The sequence below is a fragment of the Notechis scutatus genome, chromosome 2 (genome assembly GCF_049901735.1).
Source record: "Notechis scutatus isolate UNSWTSFEM ecotype Mainland chromosome 2, rNotScu1.2, whole genome shotgun sequence".
NCBI classification, from domain to species: Eukaryota; Metazoa; Chordata; class Lepidosauria; order Squamata; family Elapidae; genus Notechis; species Notechis scutatus.
The window spans coordinates 87,372,057-87,397,852 of NC_142010.1; the positions used below are offsets into that span (position 1 = coordinate 87,372,057).

Here is a 25,796-nt window from a genome sequence, read left to right on the forward strand (position 1 = left end):
ACTAAACATGTCAATGGAGAGAGAAGACCCAAATAAATATGGGAAATACGTGCTGCTCTTCCTTTCTCAATAATAGAAAAACGGAGAAATCCAGACATTTTTTATTGATCTCCACATGGAATCCTGCTTTTTCAAGTGGTGCACCTGCACAGGGAAAGATGATCCTACTAATTAGAAATAAAGAAATAAAATGGGTATCTATGGCTTTGGGCTTCAAAAGCTCAGACGACCATCTGTAAGAGCAGATTGCTGCAGGATTTAGCTATTAATAGCTGCTGATATATACTTCTTATTTCCAAATGAAGGCCACAAGAGTGGGAAAGAGAAACAGATGGATAGAAATAACGTACTGACTGACTTGCTGCCAATCCCCATTCCATCATAAAACAGGAAACTAAAAATACTATATATTAATCAAGCAGCACCAATCTGGAACAAATCATTCCTTCAAACTCCCAAACAGCTGCTTATACAGAAGGATCTGAAGATCTATTTGCACCTTCAATTCTCAAGCATGTACCAAGGGGCCATCAGTACCTCCTGCTGCCATTTGGGAGGAATCTTTGAATGTCAGTTACTTTTATTTTATAGGAAGACATGATGATTCTTGTGGCCTAAAGTACTTGAAATTAACAATTAATTTTTCCATAGCCTAAAATAAACATTTCGGGTTCTTTCATTTTCAGACTTGCAAGACTGGAATACAGATAGAAACACATTCAGATAAAACTCATTCTACTTTTTTGTAAAGCTACATTAAACAAGTCTGAAAATAAAGCTCTCCAGTCTCCTTTACAGCGTGAGAAACAAGGGAGGGTCCCTTCTAATCCTCTTCCTCTACCCACTAGGCAGCTGCAGATTATGCTACCTCTTATCTGACTATTTCCTAGCCAGTATCTCTTTGGCCCAAAGTCTTTCTCACCTATCATTACAGGTGCTAAGATGCAGCAAGATATGCACATGGTTCCAAACAAAAAGGGTGATCAACCCTCAATGATTTACTGTGTGATCTGTCTGTCTGTCTGTCTGTCTGTCTGTCTAATCATCTTCCTGAGATTCTGTTCAGAAAGCTGCTTTGTTGGGGTTTCCAGCTAAAGTAATTGTAGAAATATAGGAAAACCTTTGCCAAAAATTGAAGAGATTCTGGCAGAATAAAGAGAGACAGTTAGCCTCACTTCAATTACATGGTAAATATATTTGAGCAGAAATATTTAACCCTACATAATAATTATCACCTCTCTCCAATCATATACACTGCATGACAATCAGGCTTAAGAACTTCTAAAAATGCAACTTGCATATGGGTGTGTGTGAGAGAAATAGAAAATATACTACTTTTGTGTGAGGGAAAGGGAGTATGAATATATGGGCATAATAATAGGCAGATGCTTTGTAAGACAGACCGGGAATGGCCATACACTCTGTACTTTGGCTATCAACTCAACATAAGGTTCAAAGTCAATGTTAGAAAACACAATGACGAGTAGTTGAAAGAGTAACATATAAAACTGAGCTGCAGTAGTTATAGAGAACGAAGAGGCAATAAGGGCATTGTGTTCGAAAAAGCCAGAAAGCCCAAAAAAGCAACTTTTCACCCCCAGTAATGCCTACAGCAATGAGCTGCTTCAAGTTTGCTATGTAAAAAGACTTCCTGGAATAGAAAACAAAATACTAATGTGCCTTAATCATATATGCACCCAAGGCAAAGATTCCCAAGATATTGATCACTACCAGTAGAATTCCTAAAGTAAACTTCCAGGACCTAGTTATGTTCAAGCACTCAGGTGTTGAACATTTGATGTATTTATATATGTTTATTCACAATTTGATTCCACCAAACTCAGTTGGCCTTACTCTTAGATTTAGGTCTACATCTATTTATTTTATTTTAGTTTGTTTACATAGTCAGAAAAACAATCCAAGCTGCAAACCAATGTATTTCATTATCTCCTACTGATCAAAGAGGTAGCTAAATAAGTATGACTGTTCGCTTGATCCTAAGGAGATGGTCATAATTAAACAAGACTACTTTGGGGGAATTTTAGCTGCTGCCAAATCAGAAAGTCATTATTTACATTTTCCAGCTGAGAAGGGCTCCTTCCAAACTGCTCTTCAGGACCAAAGATAATCATAAGCAGACATCTGGCATACCATTTCTTTGCTAGCCAAAAATTTCCAGTAGGGACCAGGTCATAAAAAGGCAATGCTCTGTAATTAAGGTTCTGCAAGTTACAGATGAGTCCAATCAACCTTGTGCTAGATCAAAAGTCCAATATGGATGGTTTACAATGTAACATTTGTTTCCAATTGGAAAACAAAATAAAATTTAATTTATGTTTTATTTTAAGGGGGATTGTAGCAGAAATATAACTGCACTGGAAGATAGTTCAGTATAGCTGATTTTGACTTCCGAGGAGTTGGCCCACTAATGTAACAAATCAGCTCAGTATCTCATACATACATCCTATTTGGATTACTACAATGCTTTCTATTTTCTAAACATCAATTTTGGACTGAGGAGCCCAGTCAATACTGCTGTTGACTGGGATCCTCAGAGGAGCCAATAACTTGTAGACACCATAACTAAAACCTCTATCTTCCATGGATTGCTTCTCTTGGGCTTGCTAGTCCTTGAATACATTTGAGAGAGACACTCAAAAGAGACAATGCAGTTATGAAACTTGTCTCTCAAGATTTTCTGACTAGTTCTCCTTATGCTTTAATAAGCTCACTCTTATTATTTTACCTTTACTGTATTGTTCTCATCTTGGGCATTACGTATGGAAAGATAGGATTTAAATTTAATAAATTTAAACTTAATTAAATTTAAATTTAATAAATTTAAATGAGTAAAATGGGTAATTTTACTGTGATTTCTAGAAACATAGTCGATCTATAACCTCCTTCTTCTGTTATGATTTTAGCAAAATGAATACTAAGGGTTCTAATATAGTTGCTCTTTACCATATAAGAAAAGGAAACATTTCTGGCTCATAGTCTCTGCTATACTGACTTTCCAATTAATATGCCCTTTAGCTTTCTATGCAACTATGCTCCAAGGATACATATTATCAAGGGATGAAACATAAAATATCCTTCTTTATTTCATATAGAAAAACTCCATTCTGCAATCCTTATCAGCAAAGAAAGGAAATGGGAAATCTCTTTGATGTACTTTCCATGTACTCTCCAGGGTTCTGGAAAAGAAGAAAGCAATTATTTTGGTTCTCGAGGCTGTCTGTCAGCTTCCACAGTAGAAGAGAAGGCCATGTTCTGTTGGAGCATAGCATTATATCTCCTCTTGCAGATATAGGCAATGAAACTGATAAACTATTTACAACTTAGTAATGGAGCATGTGTTTAATCAGAATTGTTTCAGTCTATATAACATGATGTATCTTCCTAAAATTATTAAAATAGTTCCTAACGTATTTCTGGCAAATGATTTTGTGTCAACATCTAAGTTGTCAATATATATTGTACTTTAGAAGTAAAGTTAGATGATCTGTGCATCTCAAAATTCCCTTTTGGTTGAGACGCTCTAATGTTATCAGCATGGAATTGAAGTAAAACAACCATGTATAGATGTGAACATCTTGCAATTATTATTCCAGTCTAACAATCAGTTAAGATTCCGAAAAAAGTATCAACTCTCCCCTCATATTTTGCACCTAACCATGTGTGTGATGCAAAATGTTGCTACTTTCAATACAGTAATTTATATTTTTCTGAGCTGTCCAAACATATATAAATTCATGCACTTCCAATATTTGAAACTGTTATTCCAGTGACAAACTAGACACAAGGGAGATAACTGTATTTATCTCCATTAACATTTTATTGTTATTCAGAGACTATAGATAGAAACCGAACCAAGCGTAGGAAAGTTGCAGTAATTTGTTCTGAGAGTCAGGAGGCTTAGTTAATAGCTATGTTTTATGATGCATTGAGGGCTAGCCCAAGCACCACAAAACAAAAACTGAATTGAGAAGTTTGCAGTCATTAAAGGAGAAACCACCCTATAGAAGAGTTTTTATTAGAACTATTAACTTTGCACCAAAATTACTGTTTTTTGAAGTAATGCCCATGGCTTGTTATCTAAATTCTGTAGTCACTTAGTTATATAAGCAAAGAGAACAAAATAATTAAAATGCCGATTATGCCAATTAATGTTCTGGAATAGGAAACAAAACTAAAGAACAGATTCCAAAAGTGGCAGAATCTTGGCTGGCTTACTGTGAGAACAGCTTGAGGGCTTGTAGAAATGATATACAGGTACCCAAAAGCTATTAGGCACTATTTGTAGAGTTGACTTCATAATGCCACTCAGCTTTAAACAACACATGGGCCACTAATGTGTCTGGCACAATATTCTCCCTGCTCCCTCCTCCCCACAATAATATATTAAGAAATTTTATAACCTTGAGCCATGGGTAAGAGTGAGTTGTCAAAATGCCAAATAGATAAATATATATGAGTCAAGAGGCAACATCTGGTTTTAACAAAATATAAAGGTCAGGTATCCCATGGCCTTACTTAAATGGGCAATATGAAAAGTTCATCTTCGGGATCACAAACTTGCCATTAACTTGGGTTTACACTGAGTTTCCATAGAGGTGGTCCTTGACTTACAACAATTGAGCCCAAAATGTTTGTTGCTAAGTGAATCATTTGTTAAGTGAACTTTGTTTCATTTTATGACCTTTCATGCCATAGTTGTTAAGTGAATCACTGCAATTGTTAAGCTAGTAATATGGTTGTTAGGTGAATTTGGCTTCCCCATTGACTTTGCTTGTCAGAAAGTTGCAAAAGGTGATCACATGACCTTAGGACACTGCAACCGTTATATCGGTCAGTTGCTAAGCGCCCAAATTTTGATCACATGACCATAGGGATGCTGCAAGGATCCTAAGTGTGAAAACTGGTCATAAGTCACTTTTTTTTAGTGCCGTGGTAACTTTGAACGGTCACTAAATGAACTATTGTAAGTCAAGGACTATCTAATTAAACTGGCTTGGTTTGGATTTGATTTAGGTTGATATCAGCCATTGCAGTTGATAAAGCTTTTTTGGATGAACACAGTTACTATGTGTATTCAATAATCCTCAGATAAGAAAATAATTGCTTAGCCACATGTTACTTGAATCCAATCATACTATAGTACATATACTCCTAATCCCTAAAAATGAAAACTAAATTCTGAATTATCTTTTAGATCCATAGTTAACAATTTGCTGTGATCCTTCAAATGCTGCACTTTCTTATACATAAGGCAATCCAGCTCAAGAACTCAGTCAAACCACATGTTTTATTATTTTACTTACTTATTTTATTTATTTATCTTTTGGTCAAATAATGATATTCAAGACAGGTAACAATAGAAAGAATGTGATTAACAACAAAATAAAGTTACAATTCAACTAAAAGTATACTTAATATAACGCATGAAGTTTATTAGCAAAATTTAGACAGCATATTAATAAAAGAGAGCATAATCCAAGTAATCACTATCTTATTGAAGAGCCAACCCAGTTTACGCAGTTGCATAATTTTTTTTAACTGCCTACCACTAGAATGCTAAGAGGAAGGAAATTTACTTGGCCTCTTTTCATAGACCCTTAAAAGTTGCAAAATACTTTAGAAATTGTCTTGTCCAATTCTCAGTGCTCAATCAAGTAGAACAGGGGTGTGAAACTTGATTCCATTGAGGGCCGCATCAAGGTTGTGTTTGACCTCAGAGGGCCGGGGTGGGCGTGGCCAGCTCAACATCACTCGTGTCTTCTTCCAAGGTAAGCAACTTGGTCTGTTTCTCTTTCTCTCCTTAGAGAAAAGTGTTGGTTCTATCCATTAGTGGTCCTTTTATGGAACAGATTTCCCACCTACCCACCAAAAAAGCTGATGAAATCTGTCAGTAGCTTCTGCTAGTCCCTTTGGTTGAGGAAGCTGATCCTGCTAAAAACCAGCACCTGCTGGTCTCAGGAATTCCTCTGGAACATCCATCTCAAGGGAGGAAAGAAAGCTCACCACTTGTTTTTCTTTCCTGGCAGGGGAATACTATATTATACTTAATGCATGTGATGTCTATCCATCTTCTGATTTTCCTTAAATAATTACAGACACGGCATGAAATATTACAAAAGAAAGCTCCCATCAACCCACTTAGAATCTTTGAAATTAAACATTCCCAGCCATAAGAAGAGTGGTTTGGAGAGGAAAGAATAAATCTTACCTTCTCTCCTCTTCCTTCAAATTGCCATTGGCCTTGTAATTATTTATAAAATTGGAAGGCAAAGCTGCATGCTTTCAGGATAACGTTGGCTTGGGCTTGAATCTCTTTACTCTTGCTGGCAATGGAGATTCTGTGAACTTACCTAGAATAAACTCCTTGAAATTAATAGAAATCACCTTTCCTCAGAAAAGAACTATGCAGGGACAAATCCTGTAAGTAGGAATGAATGGAATAAAAGTGCTGTCATTGAGATGAAAACCATGCTGGCAACACAGCTCCATCTTTTTGTCTTTGGGTCCTGCTGATATATGACCAAGGCCTTGTCCACAAAAGCATGAGTTTGAAAGCCAGCTGGCAGAAGACAAATTTCCTCCCAATTCAAATTCTGCACAGATATTTCACAATTCTTTTGCCGGATAAATGTTGATACTGTCCTGCTTCTTCTTTCTTGATTGTATCTATGGCCCTTGTTGTATAACACAGTATGGGATTATTTCCCTCCATTATAGTATATGCCATAGCTACACAATGCAAGTGCTACGTCTAATACAAAGTAATGGAATGGGAATGTTATCACTTGAGCCATCTTGCCCTGGTAGTTTGAGCACATTGAAGAATTTGTAGACTACTGCATTCTTTGTTTAATGAAACCTTTGTAATCTTCCCACCCTTATTTAGTTTTATGCAGAAGTTGTCTAATTCTCTAGGATTCTGAGCTTAGAAAACCTTCAGGCTGTTGCTATAGCAACAAACTAGTACTACAGGTTGCTATTCATTGAAAGATGTTAGAGACAAATTACTTACACGTACAAAGCCCAGCAACCAAGCCAGCCCGCCAGCCAGTCAATCAAAGCCAATAAAATCAGTGTTTCTAATAAATTGGGACTTCATGCTCAAAATTAAAATGGAGGATTAGGAGGGGAGAATTACAGCAGAATTCCATTTTTTAAACATGAAGCCTACAAAGACACTTTAGTCTTCCCTCACTTTCTATTTACAGAATTATTGTGAAGGCATTTTTGTCAACATTCAATGTGTGCAGCGTAAAGGCAGATGAACAGGACTTGGGGCACACCTGTGTTGATTTGTCCCTCTCCTTCAGCTATGGTAATAGCAGAAGGAAAACAAACATTCTACACCATTCTCGATTCCAAGTGTTTCCTCTCCAAAAATAGATGACAATGGAAGGACAATTCCCCCAACCAATAATACAAGTTCAACAGAGAATACTAAATAAATAATATCCATATTTAGAAAAGGCCTGGTTAACTACATACATCAGTGAAGTTTGAACTACTCTGCTTAATGGCAGCACCCAAAGTAACTTACCCTTTTCACATAGAAGGTAATAAGGAGGCTCTTAAGCCAGCTTTTGGAATATTTCTGCAGTGATCAGATACTTGAGTAGTTCACGACCCTTCAGATATTGCTGAATTATAATTCAACAGCCAGTTTGCACAGGGATGGGGAGTTCAGCAAGTCAGTCAGAGTCAAAACTTCTTACTCCTAAACTGGTTTCTGTTTGTATTGCCATTAGCATGGGTTTCACCCAGAGGCAAAATCATATGAGAGCAATTTAGACCATATTAAACTGCAGCAGAATATAGAGCTGCAACCTGGTGCTTTTGAGGTGTGTTTGAGCTATAATTACCATTTTACCTAAGAACTGTTATTTGTCTCAGCTTGTCCATCTGCATAACTCATGATTCTTTTAAGATGTGACACTGGAACCTGGATTATAATAAATAATCCATTCTGATTATTCTGATTATAATAATCTTTGTTTATGACTGAAATTACTAACTTTTCTGGCAAGTTCTGGCAAACACAATGTTGGTTTTTTAAAATGACAAATTACAGAATTACATTCAGGGGGAGCTCAAAATATCAAATGTTGACCCAAATACTTTTTTTTCCAACAGCAAGAAAGCATGAATTCATACTGTTTATTATTCTCACTGCCAGGAAATTTATCCTTAGCTCTAGCTTCTCTCCTTGATTAATTTCCATCCATTGCTTCTTGTCCTGCATTCCGGTGCTTTGGAAAATAGGTTGATCCCCTCTTCTTTGGGTTCCTGTGTTCCCAGCACATATGGACAGATTCTTTTATACAACTTCCTCCCCACCCTTCAGTGAATAGTGCCCAATTCTTGGAAAATGTCTGAACAAGTCCTTGCAGTTTTCTTGACAAGGTTTTACAGAAGTGGCTTGCCATTTCCTCCTTCCTGGGGCTGAGAAAAAGTGAGTAGCCTAACATCTCCAAACTACTATGTTTCTCATATAATAAGGCTGGGTCTTTTTTTTTTTTGAGCCCCGAAAAAATGGCTAGGCCGTCTTTTCGGGGGTGACTTAATTCCCCCCCTTTGCATCTTCGGGCGGGTGGGCAGCGATGGCTTGGATGTTGACCTCGGCATTGGTGGGGCACTTCGTATCAGCATCAACGCAGGCAGCACCATATCCGGGTGTGCAACAAAAGTACTTCCTAACATTTGTCTTTGAAATTAATAAAACTTGTTTAAAAAAAAAAAAAGTACTTCCTAACAGCAAGCCCCCCACCACCATTCCCCACCATTTCGCATGTTTTAATATAGGCCTTAATTTGGGGGGAGGGGCTTAATTTCATTTCATGCCTATAAAACATGCTGGGACTTCCTATTGGGGGAGGCCGTATTGTTGGAGAAACAGGGTATATAGTCTGTGCCTAAGCTAAAACTAGAATAAATGGTCTCTATTCTAGCCTGATGTCTTAACTCAGTGGCCCCTTTTGGGCAACAGGGACCGATTCTGTGGAGAAAGGTTTTTCTGTGGACCGGAAGGTGTCTGGTTTTGTGTACTGTCTGCATCCTGTGGATGGGGCTTCACTTCTTTGTGCAACCTTGTTTCTGGTACGGTGCGGACCAGTGCCGGGCCAATGTTTCCTCCTTGTACTGGGTAGACCAGGCCGAAGCCACGCTGGCCCAATGTTTCCACTTCCCATAGGAAAGACTGGCCTGAAGTGACCCCTTACATTTTCCAGGACGGCCCCACAGACCGAATCTGACCTCATCGTGGGCCGGATCCGACCCGCAGGCCTTGTATTTGACACCCCTGTCCCAGGGGTGGGATCTACCAGTTCGGTCATTTACAAGGTTCGGTGATTTACAATGTGCTTCCCTGCATGCTGCCGGTGTGTGCCTGTAAGTCATCATCAGCATGCTGCATGCAGAGAAGCAGCCTTTCAAAAAGCCCTTTTATCCTGCTTTTTTAACTGCAGCTGTGCCTCGCACCGCAGCTGAAGTTGAAAAAAGCAGAAAATAAAGGTCAGGTAAGAGCCCGGGTGGGCGCGTGGGCAAAAACATCAGCAGACAGAACCGGTTCTATGTCTGCTGCTCTTCATAGCTACAGTTCTACAGAGGTGGACAGAACCAGTAGAAACCCACCCCTGCCCTGTCCTATACCATTTCAGACAAGTACTGTCCAATCTCTTTTGTAAAGACAGCAAAGGTACAACAAACATCCAGTGATGAAGCATCCATAACTTCTGAAGGCAAGCTGTTCCATTGGTTAATTGTTCCCACTGTTGGGAAGTTTCTCCTTAGTTCTAAGTTGGTTGCCTCCTTGATTAGCTTCCATCCATTGCTTCTTGTCCTGCCTTCAGGTGCTTTGGAAAATAGGTTGCCCCCCTTCTTCTTTGTAGCAGCCCCTCAAATATTGGAACACTGCTATTATATCACCCCTAGTTCTTTTCATCAAATTAGACATACCCAGTTCCTGCAATTGTTCTTCATATATTTTAGCCTCCAGTCTCCTAATCATCTTTGTGGTTTGCACTCTTTCCAGAGGAATATTCCAAGTGTGATCTTACCAAGGCTTTATAAAGTTCCTACACTTCACATGATCTTGATTCTATCCTTCAGTTAATGCAGCATTGGCTTTTTTTGTGGCTGCAGTAAAAAAAAAAAACACATCACTGTACATGGTTGTCCATCTCATATCTACACCTTTGTCCATTCCGTATCAGTAAAACTGGGAACTATTAAAAAAAAATTGTGACAACCTATCCATTTCCAGCCAATAAGGGCTAAATCACAACATTCCTACTTTGTTCATTTATGGATACAAAGCAGTCTTCTGGCAAACATTGTAACGACTCAAGCTTAATACTAAACTGCTTGGTAAACATTAGTTGGCTTGCTGTCAAATAGCTGTAATTCTACCCCAAAATGAACTGATCTAGACTCAGCACAAGTAAGACGGAGGATCTGCACCCTCACCATTCCGTGTACTTCACATATTTAAGAGCCAACAACACAACTAAACTAAACGCAATACAACTAAAATGCGAAGGTAGTCCTTGAGTTATGACAAAATTGAGCCCAAAATTCCTGTTGCTAAGCAAGGTGATTGTTAAGAGAGTCCTGCCCAATTTTATGACGTTTTTTGTCATTAATGTTAAGAGAGAAGAGAGGGAGAGGGGGGGGGAATCACAGTCTACCAAATATTTAGTCACTTCCTGTCTTTAGAACCTGGTCTTCTTTCTCCATTCTTCTTAATTATGAAATAAAGGATAAGAATTCATCTGAGCATTTTTAAAGTATTGTCAGCTGTAGTACCTGACTGTACCTTGCTTCATATTCTTACAAGCTTTCTTGTTGGGCTTCAAAGAAAAGCTTATCTCTTTTTATGAGTTTCTTTTTAAATAGATGCTTTATGTAAATCAGAGTATTTGATGTAGCAACAAAACACTAACATATCTGAATTTTGATCATGTGACCATGGAGGAATTCTGCGATGGTCATAAGTGTGAACAATGGTCGTAAGTAACTTTTTCCAGTGATGTTGTAATTTTAAACGGTCACTAAATGAACTACCTGTAATACTAGTTTTGAAGGCACTAATAGGTTTCTCAGTAAAAGTTGCTGATTTTAAAATTCTTTTAGCCTTGGTGCCAGTGGTGGGATTCAAACTTTTTTACTACCAGTTCTGTGGGCGTGGCTTGGTGGGCATGGCGTGGTTTGGTGGGCGTGCCAGGGGAAGGATCCTGCAAAATCTCATTCCCTCCCCACCCGTTCTCCTGTGTAGGGCAACAAAAGAAGACCCAGCCAATCAGCTGGGTCTCAAGAGGCAGAGAATAGATGGGGGTGGGGCCAGTCAGAGGTGATATTTGTCAGTTCTCCGAACTACGCAAAATTTCCGCTACCAGTTCTCCAGAACTGGTCAGAACCTGCTGAAGACCACCTCTGCTTGGTGCCTAGGTCTCTGTAGGATTACTTGTTCCAAGCAGAACTGACCCCAGCAATTGCTCAGGCCCGACGGATGCTATTGAGACGGCTATCCCAACTAATGGTCAAGAGTAAATCTTTCTCTGAATGTGCACCTACTTTTTAGAACCTTGGAGATCCAATGGTTCCTTTTCTTGCAGTTTTCCAGAGGGGAATCAAGAGTGAGTTCTTCCAAACAGGTAATTGTTGAGGAATGAAGAACTCATGTTTACATATTGGGTTTGTAAACAATTTAACTTAGTGGTACAAAACCAACATAAATAAATACATGCAATCTGCAACACAGCAAAATATAAATCCCCATGAGCAGGCTCGTCTTTTTAAAAAATCTTGCCATTTGTATCAAAAAAGCATAATTTACTCTTGGCACAGCAATGTTGAATAGTAAAAGATATAAAACAAGGAGACTGGGAAAAAGCGTTTGGGGATTTGATCAGGAAACTCACACTAGGTGATACTGGGAACCATCTCAGCTATGCCTATCTTATCTGGTTCTTCATCGGTTAGCCAACTAATATTGGCTCTTTATTGGCAATAATTATTTTCTTGCCAGAATCAAATATTTCAAACTGATAATTTGACCAAAAAAAAAAAAAGCTGTGATTCTGACACAACAAGAATACTTGGAGTCATTATCAGTGTACACCAAGTTCCAAGTCTGTGTTTTAAAGTTTCCAACTAGTGGAAATAATGGTAGAGGGCGGTTTAGAAAATGAGATGTTGTAAAATTACAAGTCTTGGAACAGTGCAGACACTGATGAGAAAATAAGGGTCTAAGAAGAAAATGGTAGGATTAAATGTAAACAAACAAAAGCTTTGTAGCAACATTTTAAAATGCATCCAAATGGTTCTTCAGCTTTAAATAAGAGTATGATTAAGGAATAAGCTCAAAACAAAACCATTCCTTCACTAAAGCTAGCAATGACATATCTGAAGAATTCCTTAGCAATATATGTCATGATTTTCTTTAAAAATTCAAAGGAATTTCATTAACAAACCTTGGGTATATGTTATTTTCTTTATTTCTTTTTTAATACTTGTTTTGGTCACCTTGGTTATTTTTGGTTCTTTCTTTTTTAAATACTTGTTTTGGTCACCTTGGTTATTTTTTTTAAACATTTTATTAATTAAATTATTAAAACATTGGACACAGTGTGATCATCCTGACATTCCTTTTTGTCATACGTGTTGTAATATATAATACATATTTTATATACATTTATACATTTGTACAGTTAGTTTTTATCTGTGGCTACCCCTTCTACAAATCCTGTTTGTTTTTCCGGGGTCCTTCCTTTCTTTTCCCACCATTGCTACAATTTATCTCATATCTTGTAGCATTCTGTCTCATCCTTATTTTTTAATTCCAGAGTCAATCTATTCATTTCAGCACATATCAATATCTTCTTTATCACCTCACCTTTATCACAGGAATGTCTCTATCTTTCCATTTTTGGGCAAAAGTCATTCTTGCTGCCGTGATCTTTCTGTCATAATTCCAAGTAAAAATAATTCCAGTTTATAATATATTTTCTGCCCAGTTATCTCCTCTAATCACATCTGGATCTTATGCCAAACACCTGGGTTTTCTTACAAGACTACCATGCATGATAATATGTAATATGGGTATATGTTATTTTCATGAGCTATCATCAAGATGTTTCAACGGTTTGCTTTAGACAGTCGGTGAGTTCATACAAGCCAAAGTCAAATGTAGCCACTAACTTTTATTTGATATGGCCAACACCTGTTGCTCCTTTATCAATTATTATCAATTTCAACATCAATTGTCTCACACTTTGCCCAAAGTACACATTTTCTATATCAATTTACTGTCCATGTTGGAGCTTTTTTTAACTTCCAGTCTTTGTTCTGGTATTTACTACCATTATTCCTTGGGGGATTGGGGCAGGCTAGAAATTAATGACAGAATGAATTAAATACATACATTCATCTAGACATATTAAGTTCTTTTATGAAGCCACATAAACATACCTGACTTTGTATTGGCTCACCAAACTAACTTAAAAGTTGGCATACCATATATGGTTTGCCAAAAATCTAGATTAATTGCTAGATGGTAGCAACATAGTTTATTTTTTCTGGATTTCCTTGCTGCCCAGATACTGCATTGTTAATAAGATACCACAGACCCAAAATTCCTCTGATAAGCAACAATGCAAATATTAAACCAAATAATTGTATCATTGTAAGTGCACATATATGAAGTTGAAATCATGGAACTCAATCCCACAAGGAAGAAAGGGCAAATTTCACTGAACAATTATCTCCATAAGCTGCTTTCACTATCCATTTTTATGTTATGAAAATGCTTTGAAAATACTACCGTTCACAGATGGGTCCCCAAAATTCCACATGGCTTGTGCCATGCAATGTAACACTATATGCTGATATTTTTACCTAACTCATTTCCCAATATTATTTTGATGTCAGATGCAATTACAAATAGTCCTTGACTTACAATAGTTCATATAGTGACCATTCAGTTACCACGGCACTGAAAAAAGTGGATTATAACCAGGGGTGGGCTTCGTTGCTGGGTAGGTGTGGCCATGGTCGACGTGGCCTAGTCGGCCTCCTGCACCATGGCGGGGGGGGCATTTTTGCCTTCCCCGGGCTCCAGAGGCTTTCCTTGAGCCTCTGGGAGGGTGAAAATGGCTTCTCCAGCTCCAGAGGCTTTCTGGAAGTTGGAAACAGGCCCATTTCTGGCCTTCCCAAACTTATGGGAGGCCCGTTTTTCACCCTCCCGGAGCCTCAGTGCGTGCCCTGCACTTACCTGCATCCAAAATGGGCTGCGTGGGGACTCCTGGGAGGGGAGGGGCAGGGTGGGCGAGGCCGGCCAGGAATGCACAGAAACTTAGGTAGGGGCTCTCCTGAATTCCTGTGAACCCCCAGCAGTCCACCCGATTGTAACCCTTTTTTCAAACTTAAACTGTTGCAGCATCCCCATGGTCACATGATTAATATGCAGGTGCTTGGCAAGTGACTCAGATTTATGACAGTTGCAGTGTCCCGAGGTCATGTAATCAATCACCTTTTGTGAACTTCTGATGAGCAAAGCCAATGGGGAAGCCGCATTCACTTAACAGCTATGATATACTAACTTAATGCCTGCAGTGATTCATTTAACTATGTCAAGAAAAGTCTTAAAATGGGGCAAAATTTACTAAACGAATGTCTCTCTTAGCAACAGAAATTTTGGACTCCGTTGTGGTTGTAATTGTGGATTATGTGTATACAATATATTCCACCTTACCTTAAGAAGCAAATTATGGAGTGGTTTGGGATTTTGTTTTTTAAAACAATGAAGAGGAGAATATCCACAATAAATCTGGTTTTATATTTAAATTATCGAGTCTGAATCCCCAAGAACTTTTGTCCTACTTTTTACAGGACTCAAAAAAACTCAGTTTTACACACAGGACTGTTTCTATGGTATGTTCTCTCCTCTATTGACTACAGGAAATCCTCGACTTACAACAGTTCACTTAGTGACTGGTCAAAGTCACTGAAAAAGGTGACTTATGACTGTTTTTCACACTTACAATCGTTATAGCATCCCTACAGACACGTGATCAAAATCCAGACGCTGAGCAGCTGACTTATATTTATGACAATTGCAGTATCCTAGGGTCACTTGATCCCCTTTTGCGACCTTCTGACAAGCAAAGTCGATGGGAAAGCCAGATTCACTTAACAACCAGGTTACTAATTTGACAACTGCAGTGATTCACTTAACAACTGTGGCAAGAAAGGTTGTAAAATGGGGCAAAACTCACTTAACAAATGTTTCAATTAGCAACAGAAATGGGCTCAATGGTGGTCGTAAGTCGAGGACTACCTGTATTAATTTAAGGGACTCAGCATGCTACTTATTCTGTAGATCCTTGCCAAAATGATTATCCTGGGCAGCTGCTTGGGAGTTAGAATAGAAGACAAAAGGTTTGTTTCAGGTATGATTTCCTGGCATTCAATTGCAGATTAGAAACATCTTCTGAGAGGCCACAAAACACACATACACTTGCAAAATATTCCAGGGCTATACTCATTTTATTGAAATTAATTTCCAAACAAGTGTTTTATTTTGTTTTAAGTTTTTCATTAATGCTAGAGTTATCTAGCCGACAGGGGAAATCTACTGACTGTCAATTAAATCAAGTCTGTCGTGGATCAAATTGTGCTACCTTCCTACAGTCATAAATCAACATAAATCAAACCACCAGATTAGTAAAAGTGGAGAAATTTGGATTTGGAGCCAAACTGCTGGAATGAAGAATGAAATTTCCAATATTTTAGAAACTGGTGGTCTCACATCTTTGGAACACCCTCCTCTAGGACATGGGTGTCAAACTTGTCCCATCACATTGCTGTCACATGATGTTTTATGACATTTTTCCCCTTTACGGGGCTGGGTGGGTGTGGCCTGCACATGACGCATCCAGCCCGCAGGCTACCAGTTTAACACCCCTGCTCCAGCAAATGCATTCAATGTCTTTGTTAATGACTAACGTTCTATTTTTTTTTAAAAAAAAGTTGTTTCCGGTGCTTAATTGTTTGACTCTCATTAACTGCCTTGGAAAAATTATCATATATTATTCAAATATAATAATAATAATAATAATAATAATAATAATAATAATAATAATAATAATAATAATAACAACAACAACAACAACAATAACAATAATCATCATCATCATCCACCCAAGGAATAATGGATGAAAACTGAACAAGGAGAGTTTTAACCTGGAAATAAGGAGAAACTTTCTGACAGTGAGAACAATCAACCAATGAAACAGTTTGTCCTCGGAAGTTATGGGAGCATCATCATTTGACACTTTCAAGAAGAGATTGGACTGCCATTTGTCAGAAATGGTGTAGGGTCTCCCGCTTGGGTGGGGGGTTGGACTAGATGACCTATAAGGTCCCTTCCAACTCTGATTATCTGTTATCTGTTAATATCTTCACATTTTATTTCTGATGTATCATTTTAGCATGAATTAGAGTCTCTTCCTCCATTTCTCATTCAGAACTTTCTGTTAATACAGTTTTTTTTACCCTTGTGAACTTTAGCTGTTAAGTTTTGTTATTTTATCTCATTCGCTTTGCCAGAAAAGAAAATTATACAATAATTCTCCTCTATATACTTTCCTAGTATTTTCTTTGAATTCTCCAGCTTTCTTGATGCACTAAATAAAACTGATGCTTTATTGATTCTATAACTACATTTGGTTGAGTTAAGCAGCAATAGAAATTGAGTAAGTAAATAAACAACTGTCCAGATATCTCTCCTGATTGAACTTTTTGGGGAAAAAGCTGTTTTGATGTTGGCATCTATTCATAAAATCAAGAAAATTAGGAATATTTGCTGATACATTATACTGAGTCCTGATAGCTATTAAGCTAAACTACCTTTATCCAAATTTGGGTTCATACATATCAATTTAGTTTAGATATGGAAGCTAGATTAAAAATTTTTTCAACAACTGAACTCAAATTGAAATTAAATAAAAAGAAATCCACAGACATTAGGAACAAACAGCAACCCAACAATGAGAAGTGAGGAGCTATATAGCAATAAGTTTATTTAGATTTTGAGCTATCAGAACTTTTCCATAAAGCAATAGTGATAGGATAGTAAAGTTCAAAGAAATGGTAGAAGAAATATGTTTATCTAGGCTAAAGCAAAATGAAATTCTAGATGAAAGTGAGGTTAATACGTATTCCATGAACTTGGCTCACCATACTAGCCAGGATATTACTAGGAATACAGGATGGAGCCAGACAATATTAGATGTCTCTTTCTTGTGAACCTTTTGAGTACTTTAAGCTGAAGAATTCCGTTTTGTCTAAGATGAAAAATAATTGAAACTTTCTTATAAAAATCCTATTGAAACAGACAATGAATTTTCTTAAATATCTATCACTGTCATGGAACCTTCTGAAAGTGTTCCAATTTTTCCAGTTGCCAATCGACCAAATATTGAAATTATACTTATTGTCTAATTTTTGAAATATGTGAAAGTATGTCAACAAAATACAATAAAAACAAGTAATCTCCAGATTCACATCCACTTGGTTCATTTCTGCAGCATGGGAATCCTTCCAATGGAATCAATTTAACTTTTAAAGAAGAACCAGCCTAACACTCGCACTACAAAAATACAAGATTACACTTGGTAATATTAAAAAGAAGAAGAAAAACCCTTTCTGATCAAGACCAAGAAACTGGTAAAATATTAACATACTGAACCTTTCTGTAACGATCATCAGTCAGTATACAAATATTTAACAGTTCCTTAGGCGATTTACATAATGTTTATTTATATAAAATGATAAATTAGCAACTAATATAAGTGATATTAAGATTACTACATTACTACATAGATTGTGTCATTCTTGGTGTCTAAGGCTGAATTATTAAGGTATTTCCACACTGAATCAGAAACAGCGAGGAACTTTTCAGTGATCTATAACAATGCCTTAAGGGCTCAAAGCTCACATCATTTATTCCTATTGAAGCTTTAGTTGTGACTTGATTTTCTGTGATAATATTCAGCTACTAAACGATTCATAAGAAGCAGATACAATAACCCTTGATTTATTGAACAATGGGGGTAGGGAATGTTTGTTAAATCCAAATGCCTGTTAAAACTGTATTTATATTGTTTATGTTATTATGCAATTGACACAATGGCATGAGTTCTAATAAAGCCTTGATTTAATAGACAAAATCTTTGATTTCATTGGCAAGTCCATTAAATGTAGGGGAAGTCTAAACAAAAAATGGGTCCATTGTATCTGAAATCAACCAAGTACAGTATTTATAATACAGCTGTCACAGCACACCATGGTTAAACATGGTCAGGGCAATCAAGAGTTTCTAGTTCTTTTATTCCTCTTCCCTCCATTACCACAGGAGAAAAACTGAATGCTTTAATTTCTGTGTTTTCAACCATGCATAATTTGGTGCTACATCTAAACTAAATAAAATAATAATTGGCTGAAACAAACCAGCTTCATGGTTTACATATGACTTCAGTTTAATTTTTTTTACATGCTTTGTATTTTCTTGTCCTTGTTTATTGGTTTGGTATATTTTTATACCATGATACTTTTTTTAAAAAATGACAATAATAGAGAACCAGTTTGGTCAAGAGAGCCAGTTTGGTTTAGTGGCTAAGTACCAGGTTAGAAACCAGGAGACTACGGTCTAGTTCTGTCTTAGTCATGAAAGAACTTCAGGAGTTGTGGGTACTTCACCACTGGAGACTTTCAAGAAGAGATTGGACAGCGCCTTGTCAGAAGTTGTATAGGGTCTCCTGCTTCAGAGGTTGGACTAGATGACCTACAAGGGCCCTTCCAACTCTGTTATTCTGTATTCTCAAAGCCAGCTGAATGACTTTGGTCCAGTTACTCTTTCTCAGTCCAATTCATCTCACATAGTTCTTGTGGGGAAAATATACATATATCTCATTCTACTTTATCTTCAAAGCCATCCTTCATTCATTCAAAATTACATGGACACTATTTCTTCACTGAACACCTCTTTCTGCACTTACTTGAGCTTCCTTTTATTATACAGGCATTATATATGCTGCCTTGAGTTGTACAGTAAAGGTGGGATATCAATCTAATAATAACTAAGTAATTAACTCCCCTTTCCTAACGCCTTTCAAGCAGTGTGTTCCCTCAACAGCCTTTTTTTCATTTCCAGTCCTATTTGATTTAACAGAGTCTAACGCTGCAAAACTACAATTGCATTACTTTTTATAAACGTGTTCCATAGCTATGTTGCCACACACATTAAAACATTTCTTGCCATTTCATTGGAAGAATTGTTCTGTCATTAGTATCATTTTTATCATTGCCCCCATAATAAGTCCTTTTGGGGAGAGGGAAAATAGAGACTCAGTAATTCAGCAACTCAGTACTCCACAGAATTAACATAAACCTTGCGATGTAAGCAATCATTAAATCACATGCAATCCCAGAGTAGTTAAATGTGAACAAGAGAGTAAAATGTAATTTCAAAAAAAAAAACAAGATATAGCAAATGATGAACAATATAGCCTTTGGAACTTTTGAAAGTTCCATAGAAAAGAATGGTAAATGACAAAGTCTACAAATAGACAATAGCCAAAGCAGGCACTTTGGTAATATTTCTCATACTATTTTACTTATTTTACATGATTTAAAAATGCATTTTGCCTTTGCCTAATTACAATGTAATGATATGCATTTCTTAGGCATTAAGATTTTATTCCTCCATTTTATTTTTAGAAGACTGTTCTATTTATTCATAATCTTTGTAGACTGTGCCGGTGATAATATACTGGCATACAACAAAGCAAGCAGATAAAGCAATGACTAAAGAATCAGACAAGAGTAATAAAACATCATTTTAATGGGCAGTGTCTAAGAGTAGAATACAGGAGTAGACCATCCCTTCCGAAAGGCCTATGATGGAGATGATAATCCATATCTTAGATTAAGACAGTGTTACAATGTTACAATCTTAGATTAAGACAGTCTCTTACAACGTTCTAAATCAAAGTTATAGGAACTTAAGTCAGTGAATATATAAATTATGTTATTGAGAATAGTTTGACAGCAATGTAACTGTATGTAGCATTATTATATTTATGAATTAAAATCTGCATTTTCTGTTGGAAACTATGTATAATGAATTCTAATGTCTCCAAAAATCAGAGTTACACTTTACATTTTATATTACCTTAAAGGGATTCATGACATGAAAGCATCAAGTGATTTTTTTATGTGGATACTGTATAAAAGTTGTAGGAAAGCAGATAGATGAGTCTCTATCCAAATTATTACCTGAATTTTCCTAAGAATGTTGCCCTTTTCCCAATCTAGTACCTTCTTTATGAGAGATACTTATGATTAGAAAATATAAATGCTCCAAGAAAAATCTTCTACCCAACCCTTTCCCAATAAGTTTTATATATCAATTGCAAAAGGACATGTGGCCAAAATAGCAAGATTTGGTAGAGATGACAAAGCTGATGGATGATGGTATTTTTTGAGCATTTCAGGATGACAGTGCTGTGGCTGTAATTCCCAGGAAATCAGTGATATCCTAAATTAATCCATGCACTTCCCAAAGTCAAACAAAGACAGAAGATATCTGTATGATTCTTAATAAAAGAACAGAAATGAAGCACTTATCTGTTATGTTTATCTTACCCTGAATCAAATTACTGAAGTGTCTATAAAACTAGCTTTTGTAAACAGATAATAAATACAGTGTATAAAAAATTTTTAAAAATAGAAAATGCTAACTTTGTACATATATATTTGAAGAGTATGACTTGCGGTAAGGCTTTTCCATAGCTTTAAGGGGCTTGAAATTAGTCTTCATATAGTCTTTAAAAAATTACAACTGACCATCCAGTCAAAGACATTGAAATACCACGTGACATTCATGACAATTGCCAGTCATCAAAGCAACAATTACTTGTAGGACACCATGCTCTGTTCAGCAAATGAACTCCTATGCCTGCCTCTGAAAAGAATTCTGATTATCTATTATGTGTGGTTGGAGAGTAACCAGGTAGAATAAATTTGGTTACATGGAAACTGTCATTGCAACGGAACAGGTTATACAAAATGCTAGCATCTTTACACCCACAGAAAGACACAGAACTGCTTTGCGTCTTTGAAACCAAAAAGAAACAGAACCACTGTATCTTTGTCACTAAAATAACAATGAACTGATATTTTTAGAACTTCTTGGTCAAAATCAATTCTGTTGTTCCACTGCAGCTGTGAGAAGCATTATTAAGCAAATACATGCCATCAAACATCATTAAATATTCAATCTACTTTATCAGTACAAAAATCTGCAGAGTACTAAAAAAATAAAGAAAGGCAGTTTGGCTGTGATGTCAATGAACTAAAACAGAAGCATATTCAAATACTTCTTGATCCAGAGCCAGACAGAATTAATTGGGGTTCGAAATCAGTGTATGTTCTAGCATAAAAATTAAAATTATTTCTCTAAGGAAAACTAGCACTAAAGGCATTACAGCCTCTCCATAGTTTCCTAGTACAATCTTGATCAGCTGAAAAAATGACTTCTCCTTTGAAGTGAAAAACCCAACAACAATGAGCTAGGACTCATTTTTCTCTACATCCCTGGAGCCACCCAATTCCCAGATTATTCTTGTATCCTGGATTTGTGTATGGCTGTCAATCATTCCAGTCCTGGATCTGCCGGTGCTCCAAAGAGCAATTGATTTCAGAACCTCCCCAAAGCCACCCCCACCCCCACAATTCTGTCATTCCCTGGTCAGGAAGAAGACAATCCTGCTCAAGAGATGATGAGGGCGTTTTGTTATTTTAAGTCTCTCATTCCAACCCCCAGAGGGCACCATCCTATTGCCATGCCTTTCCTTTTTGGGGAAAAGAGGTCAACCGGCTTCCAGGCCTGCTGTCCTGGGGTGGGGTGGGGTGGGGGGGAAGGGAGGCTTCTGTCATTCTAACCTCTGGACTATGAACACGTTTAATAAAAGCGTGTTTTAATTAAAAGAAATGCTTTCACTAGGATGCAAAAGAATAAAAGGAAACATCCAAAATAAGTTTTTAAATAACAGGGAAGGAAGGAATGGCTAAGGGATATAAGGATTGCTTTTCTTGCCACCCACTCTATCCCCCTTCCAGGATCCACTCCCTGGTTTCTTGATCAGCTATTCACATTGATTTCAATGGTACCCAACAGGGTCAACAATCCCTTCTCGTCTGCCATTCATCCCTATGGGCCTCCATTGTTTCCAAGGGCCACCCTGGTTCTTGGCTTCGGTCCCAAGGGAGGCTTCCTGACACCGCCCTCCCCCCAGGATAGGCTTAAGCTAGGCTGCTGACACAGAGAGGAGGTTGTGATCAAGGGCCCTGATGAATTGGAGCTGACATCACCTAGAGATGGCTCACACACATTGCCCGAGGGACCTTCCCTCCTGATCCACCTGCTGCTCGGCGGCCAAGATTTCCGAGCATCGCTGACGATATGCTGCCGGTATAACTCCACGCTGCTCCCCTGTACGCCGTGGCACCCGCCGCCGCCGCCACTGCCACTGTACTACTTCCCCGCAATCCGCCCTAGGCTCGATTGTTATTCAGTTCCGCGCCATTCTGCTGCCGGATCTATGCCTCTGAGCTGAGCTTTGGCAAGGCGCCTCCCCGCAGCGGAACGGAGCTGCTCTCTCTCTCTCTCTCTTTTTTCCCCCCTACTACCCCGCTTGGCCTTACATTACCTTCTGTTGCATAGCTGTGATCGCGCAGGAAACTGTTGTTTATCTTGCGGGTATCAATGTCCTCCTCCATTGACAGCGGGCTTACTTTTGTGGGAAGTGAGAACAGGCAGGCAAGTATCCATCATCGCCCCACCACGACTGAGATTAGCGGCGAGGAGGGAAGGGGAGCTGCATTGAGACTAACATGCTTTTCTGCCCTGCAAGGGAAAAAAAAATAAAACTAAAAAAATAAAAAACGCAAGCAAGCAAGCTTTTCACCTCCTCCTCCTCCTCCTGCCAGGGACGCTGCTGTCGCAAAGGTCCAAACCCCTTTCTCTTCCTGCCGTTGGCGCAAAGGTGTAAACCTCCTTCGCCTCCACCCAGGAATGGGGATGCGCAAGGTCCTATTCCCCTTCGCCGCCTGCTGCTGCTGCTGCTGGGGCTGCGGTTTTCGCCGTTGCTGCTGCTGCTGCTGCTGCACAAGCTCCAAGTTCCCTCCTCCCAAGGCTGCCGCTGCCGCGCAAGACCCAATGCCCAGAGAGGCTGCTGCAATCCCCAATTCCAAGGCGAAGTGCCGCAACTGGGCTACTTCTCGATCGCGACGCCCAACAGGTTCCCCTTGTGGCTGGCGTGCTCTCCTCCGCATGCAGCAATTCCAAGGGATGCCCAAGTCACCAACGCCGCCGGTCACAAAATGGTGTCCGTGGACTGCAAAGATCAGCGTTCCGGCGCCAATCCTCCTTCTCGCGCGCGCGGGTGTTTTTTTTTTCCGCCCCTCTTAGCGCAATTTCAGCGCGGGGTGGGGGAGAGCGAGGGAGGCGGGGAAGGAACGGGCTTGCCACGCCAAATCCCCGGCCCCACGCGCTGCCAAGGGGAACGGAGGGGTCTCTCTCTCGGGGCAGAGCTGGCGCCGCTGCGGCAAGCGAGGCGGCTTCTGTCAAAAGCTCTGCTGCAAAGCACGCTGAGACCGAGGCACAGGCGGAGAGGGAGCGCGCCACCACCGCTGCTTGCTACTGCAGGAGACCGCTCGGGCTTCTGCGGTAACGGCGGCGGCGGCTTGAGGGAACCTTATGGTGCATTAAAGCCCAGGCTCCTCCCATACAGTTCGGCTTTGGCCAACCGCGGCGGCGGCCCGGGGACGCTTCCCCCAAGCGCGGGAGCAGCTTTTCTGCTGCAGTGGAGCTTCCGAGGACCGGCTGAAGGGACCGGCTGGAAAGCGCGCCGAGCAAAAGGTCGGGCAGAGGCGGCAAGGCGAGGCCGCCGTCCCACCACCACCAACCCAGCACCGGCGACTTTCAGGGGCTCCCACGCGCGCGCGATCCCGTCAGGACAGTAGTGACGGTCACGTGGAAGGGCCGCCGCCGGTCGTTTGATCTCCTGCTCTGAGTGACGGGGCGCACTTCGGTTATGAGGGTTCGGCTGGTCCTTGGGAAAGGGGCCGTGGCTCGGTGGTAGGGTCAGTGCTGGCATCTCCAGGCCAAGTTAGGTTAGAGACGGACGCGGCGACTTGGCGAGAAAGTACTGTAGCTTTCTCTCTTCCCAGGGCTGCGCAAAATGTTTAGGATCCACCTTAAACGCTTTTCTGACAGGGCTTTTCCCTGCCAAAAGATCTTCAGGCAGCCGATGGTTCTACAAACAGGAGATTTTTTTAAAAAAAATATCTTGGCAGTTCTAAGGAAACGGGGATGGGGAAAGGTTGCCTAGTAGTAATTCTCCTTTTTCCTGAATAGAATATAAACCCACACTTAAGTTATTTACTCATTAGAAACCTTTCCTCTTTCAAAAGTTGTATCCATAAAAACTTGAGAGGAACTGCTTTGTAAAAGTCCACTTCAGACTTTGTTTTCATATCGAAAGTTTAGGAGGTCAAACACAACATCTTCCATCTTGTCTTTCCTGTTCTTCAATCACGGAGTGTCCATGATTAGTAGCAGAAATGATCACTTAAGCTAATTTTCAAGACTGGACACCCAATAATATTTGCTATACAGTAAACAAGATAGTGTAACACCATATTCGGTTGGAAACATAGCATCCAGATATACCTCTATTCTTAACAAGAAAACTAGTCCTTGCAGTGTCTCCCTTCATCCGCCACATTTTCTCCTTAACCTCTACTTTGAAGAAAAATTAATTGTAAGTGTAATAAGCTCGCTCACAATATGATGTTTCAGTTGGTCTTAATTACGGCATAATGTGCCTCTCTCTCTTTCCTTTTGAGGGAGAGAGTTCTTTTTCTAATGAACCATGTATGTCACCTTGTTCCTTAAAGGAGAAGATGGATATAAAGGTAATAAATAAAAGAATGAATCAATGACCATAGCAACTACACAATCTCTGGTTTCCATGTCTGCAATGTGCATCGCACTGAAAACGGGTAACATAAAAACTCTATGGAGTGGCATTTTTATTTGGCTTGTTCTTGGTACTGTTACCATCCCTGCCTGGCTTTGTTGCGCTTTTCATGATTCTTGGGTGTTGTTGCCAATTAACATGTTTCATTTCTCTTAAATGAAAACAGTATCAGTGTTAAGTAGACTGTTTGTGTCTTATCTTCAGACTGTTTATTACCAGCAAACTGTAGTGACTTCTCCAAGCAGTCGCCAGGAGTCAATACTGACTTGAAGGCACACACAAAAATACACAAAATTGAAGTTGTCACTTTTCTTTAAATTGAAACTACAACTTACAGTTGACAACAATGTGTGTTTGTGTGTGCGTGCTCATGCGTGTGTATCCAAACTGACCAATAACTAATACATTTACAGCTGCAGTTGGTAGGAGTAACTAGCATTCTCATTACTACAGGTAGTCAACTTACAACAGGTTGCTTAACCATTTGCATTTCTAATAACCATGGAATGAATGCTTTATGGCCTGGCTGTTGAAAATAGTCATATGACATGTCGCACGCTTGGCTACCAGTCATCTTTACATCCAGCTGTGGTGTTCTGCAGTCATGTGACCCATTGGAATGGATGGATTCACACATACAATGATCACGGTTGTTTAATGACTGCAGAAAAATGA

General features: G+C 39.0%; 1 protein-coding gene across 3 annotated transcripts in view; it reads right to left on the reverse strand.

Annotated features, from left to right (window-relative positions):
* PPP2R2B (protein phosphatase 2 regulatory subunit Bbeta) overlaps nucleotides 1–25,796 on the reverse strand; it is a 265,330-nt gene that overhangs the window by 158,702 nt on the left and 80,832 nt on the right. Inside the window, exon 1 of one of the 3 annotated variants that reach the window (XM_026688058.2) lies at nucleotides 22,788–23,813. The exons of 1 other annotated variant lie outside the window; for it this stretch is intronic. In XM_026688058.2, coding sequence (XP_026543843.1) covers nucleotides 22,788–22,857 — 70 coding nt within the window. In that variant the 5' untranslated portion in view covers nucleotides 22,858–23,813. Of the gene's footprint in view, nucleotides 1–22,499; nucleotides 22,718–22,787; nucleotides 23,814–25,796 lie in introns of those variants that run through there. One more of the 3 variants, XM_087955418.1, reaches the window with a different exon arrangement.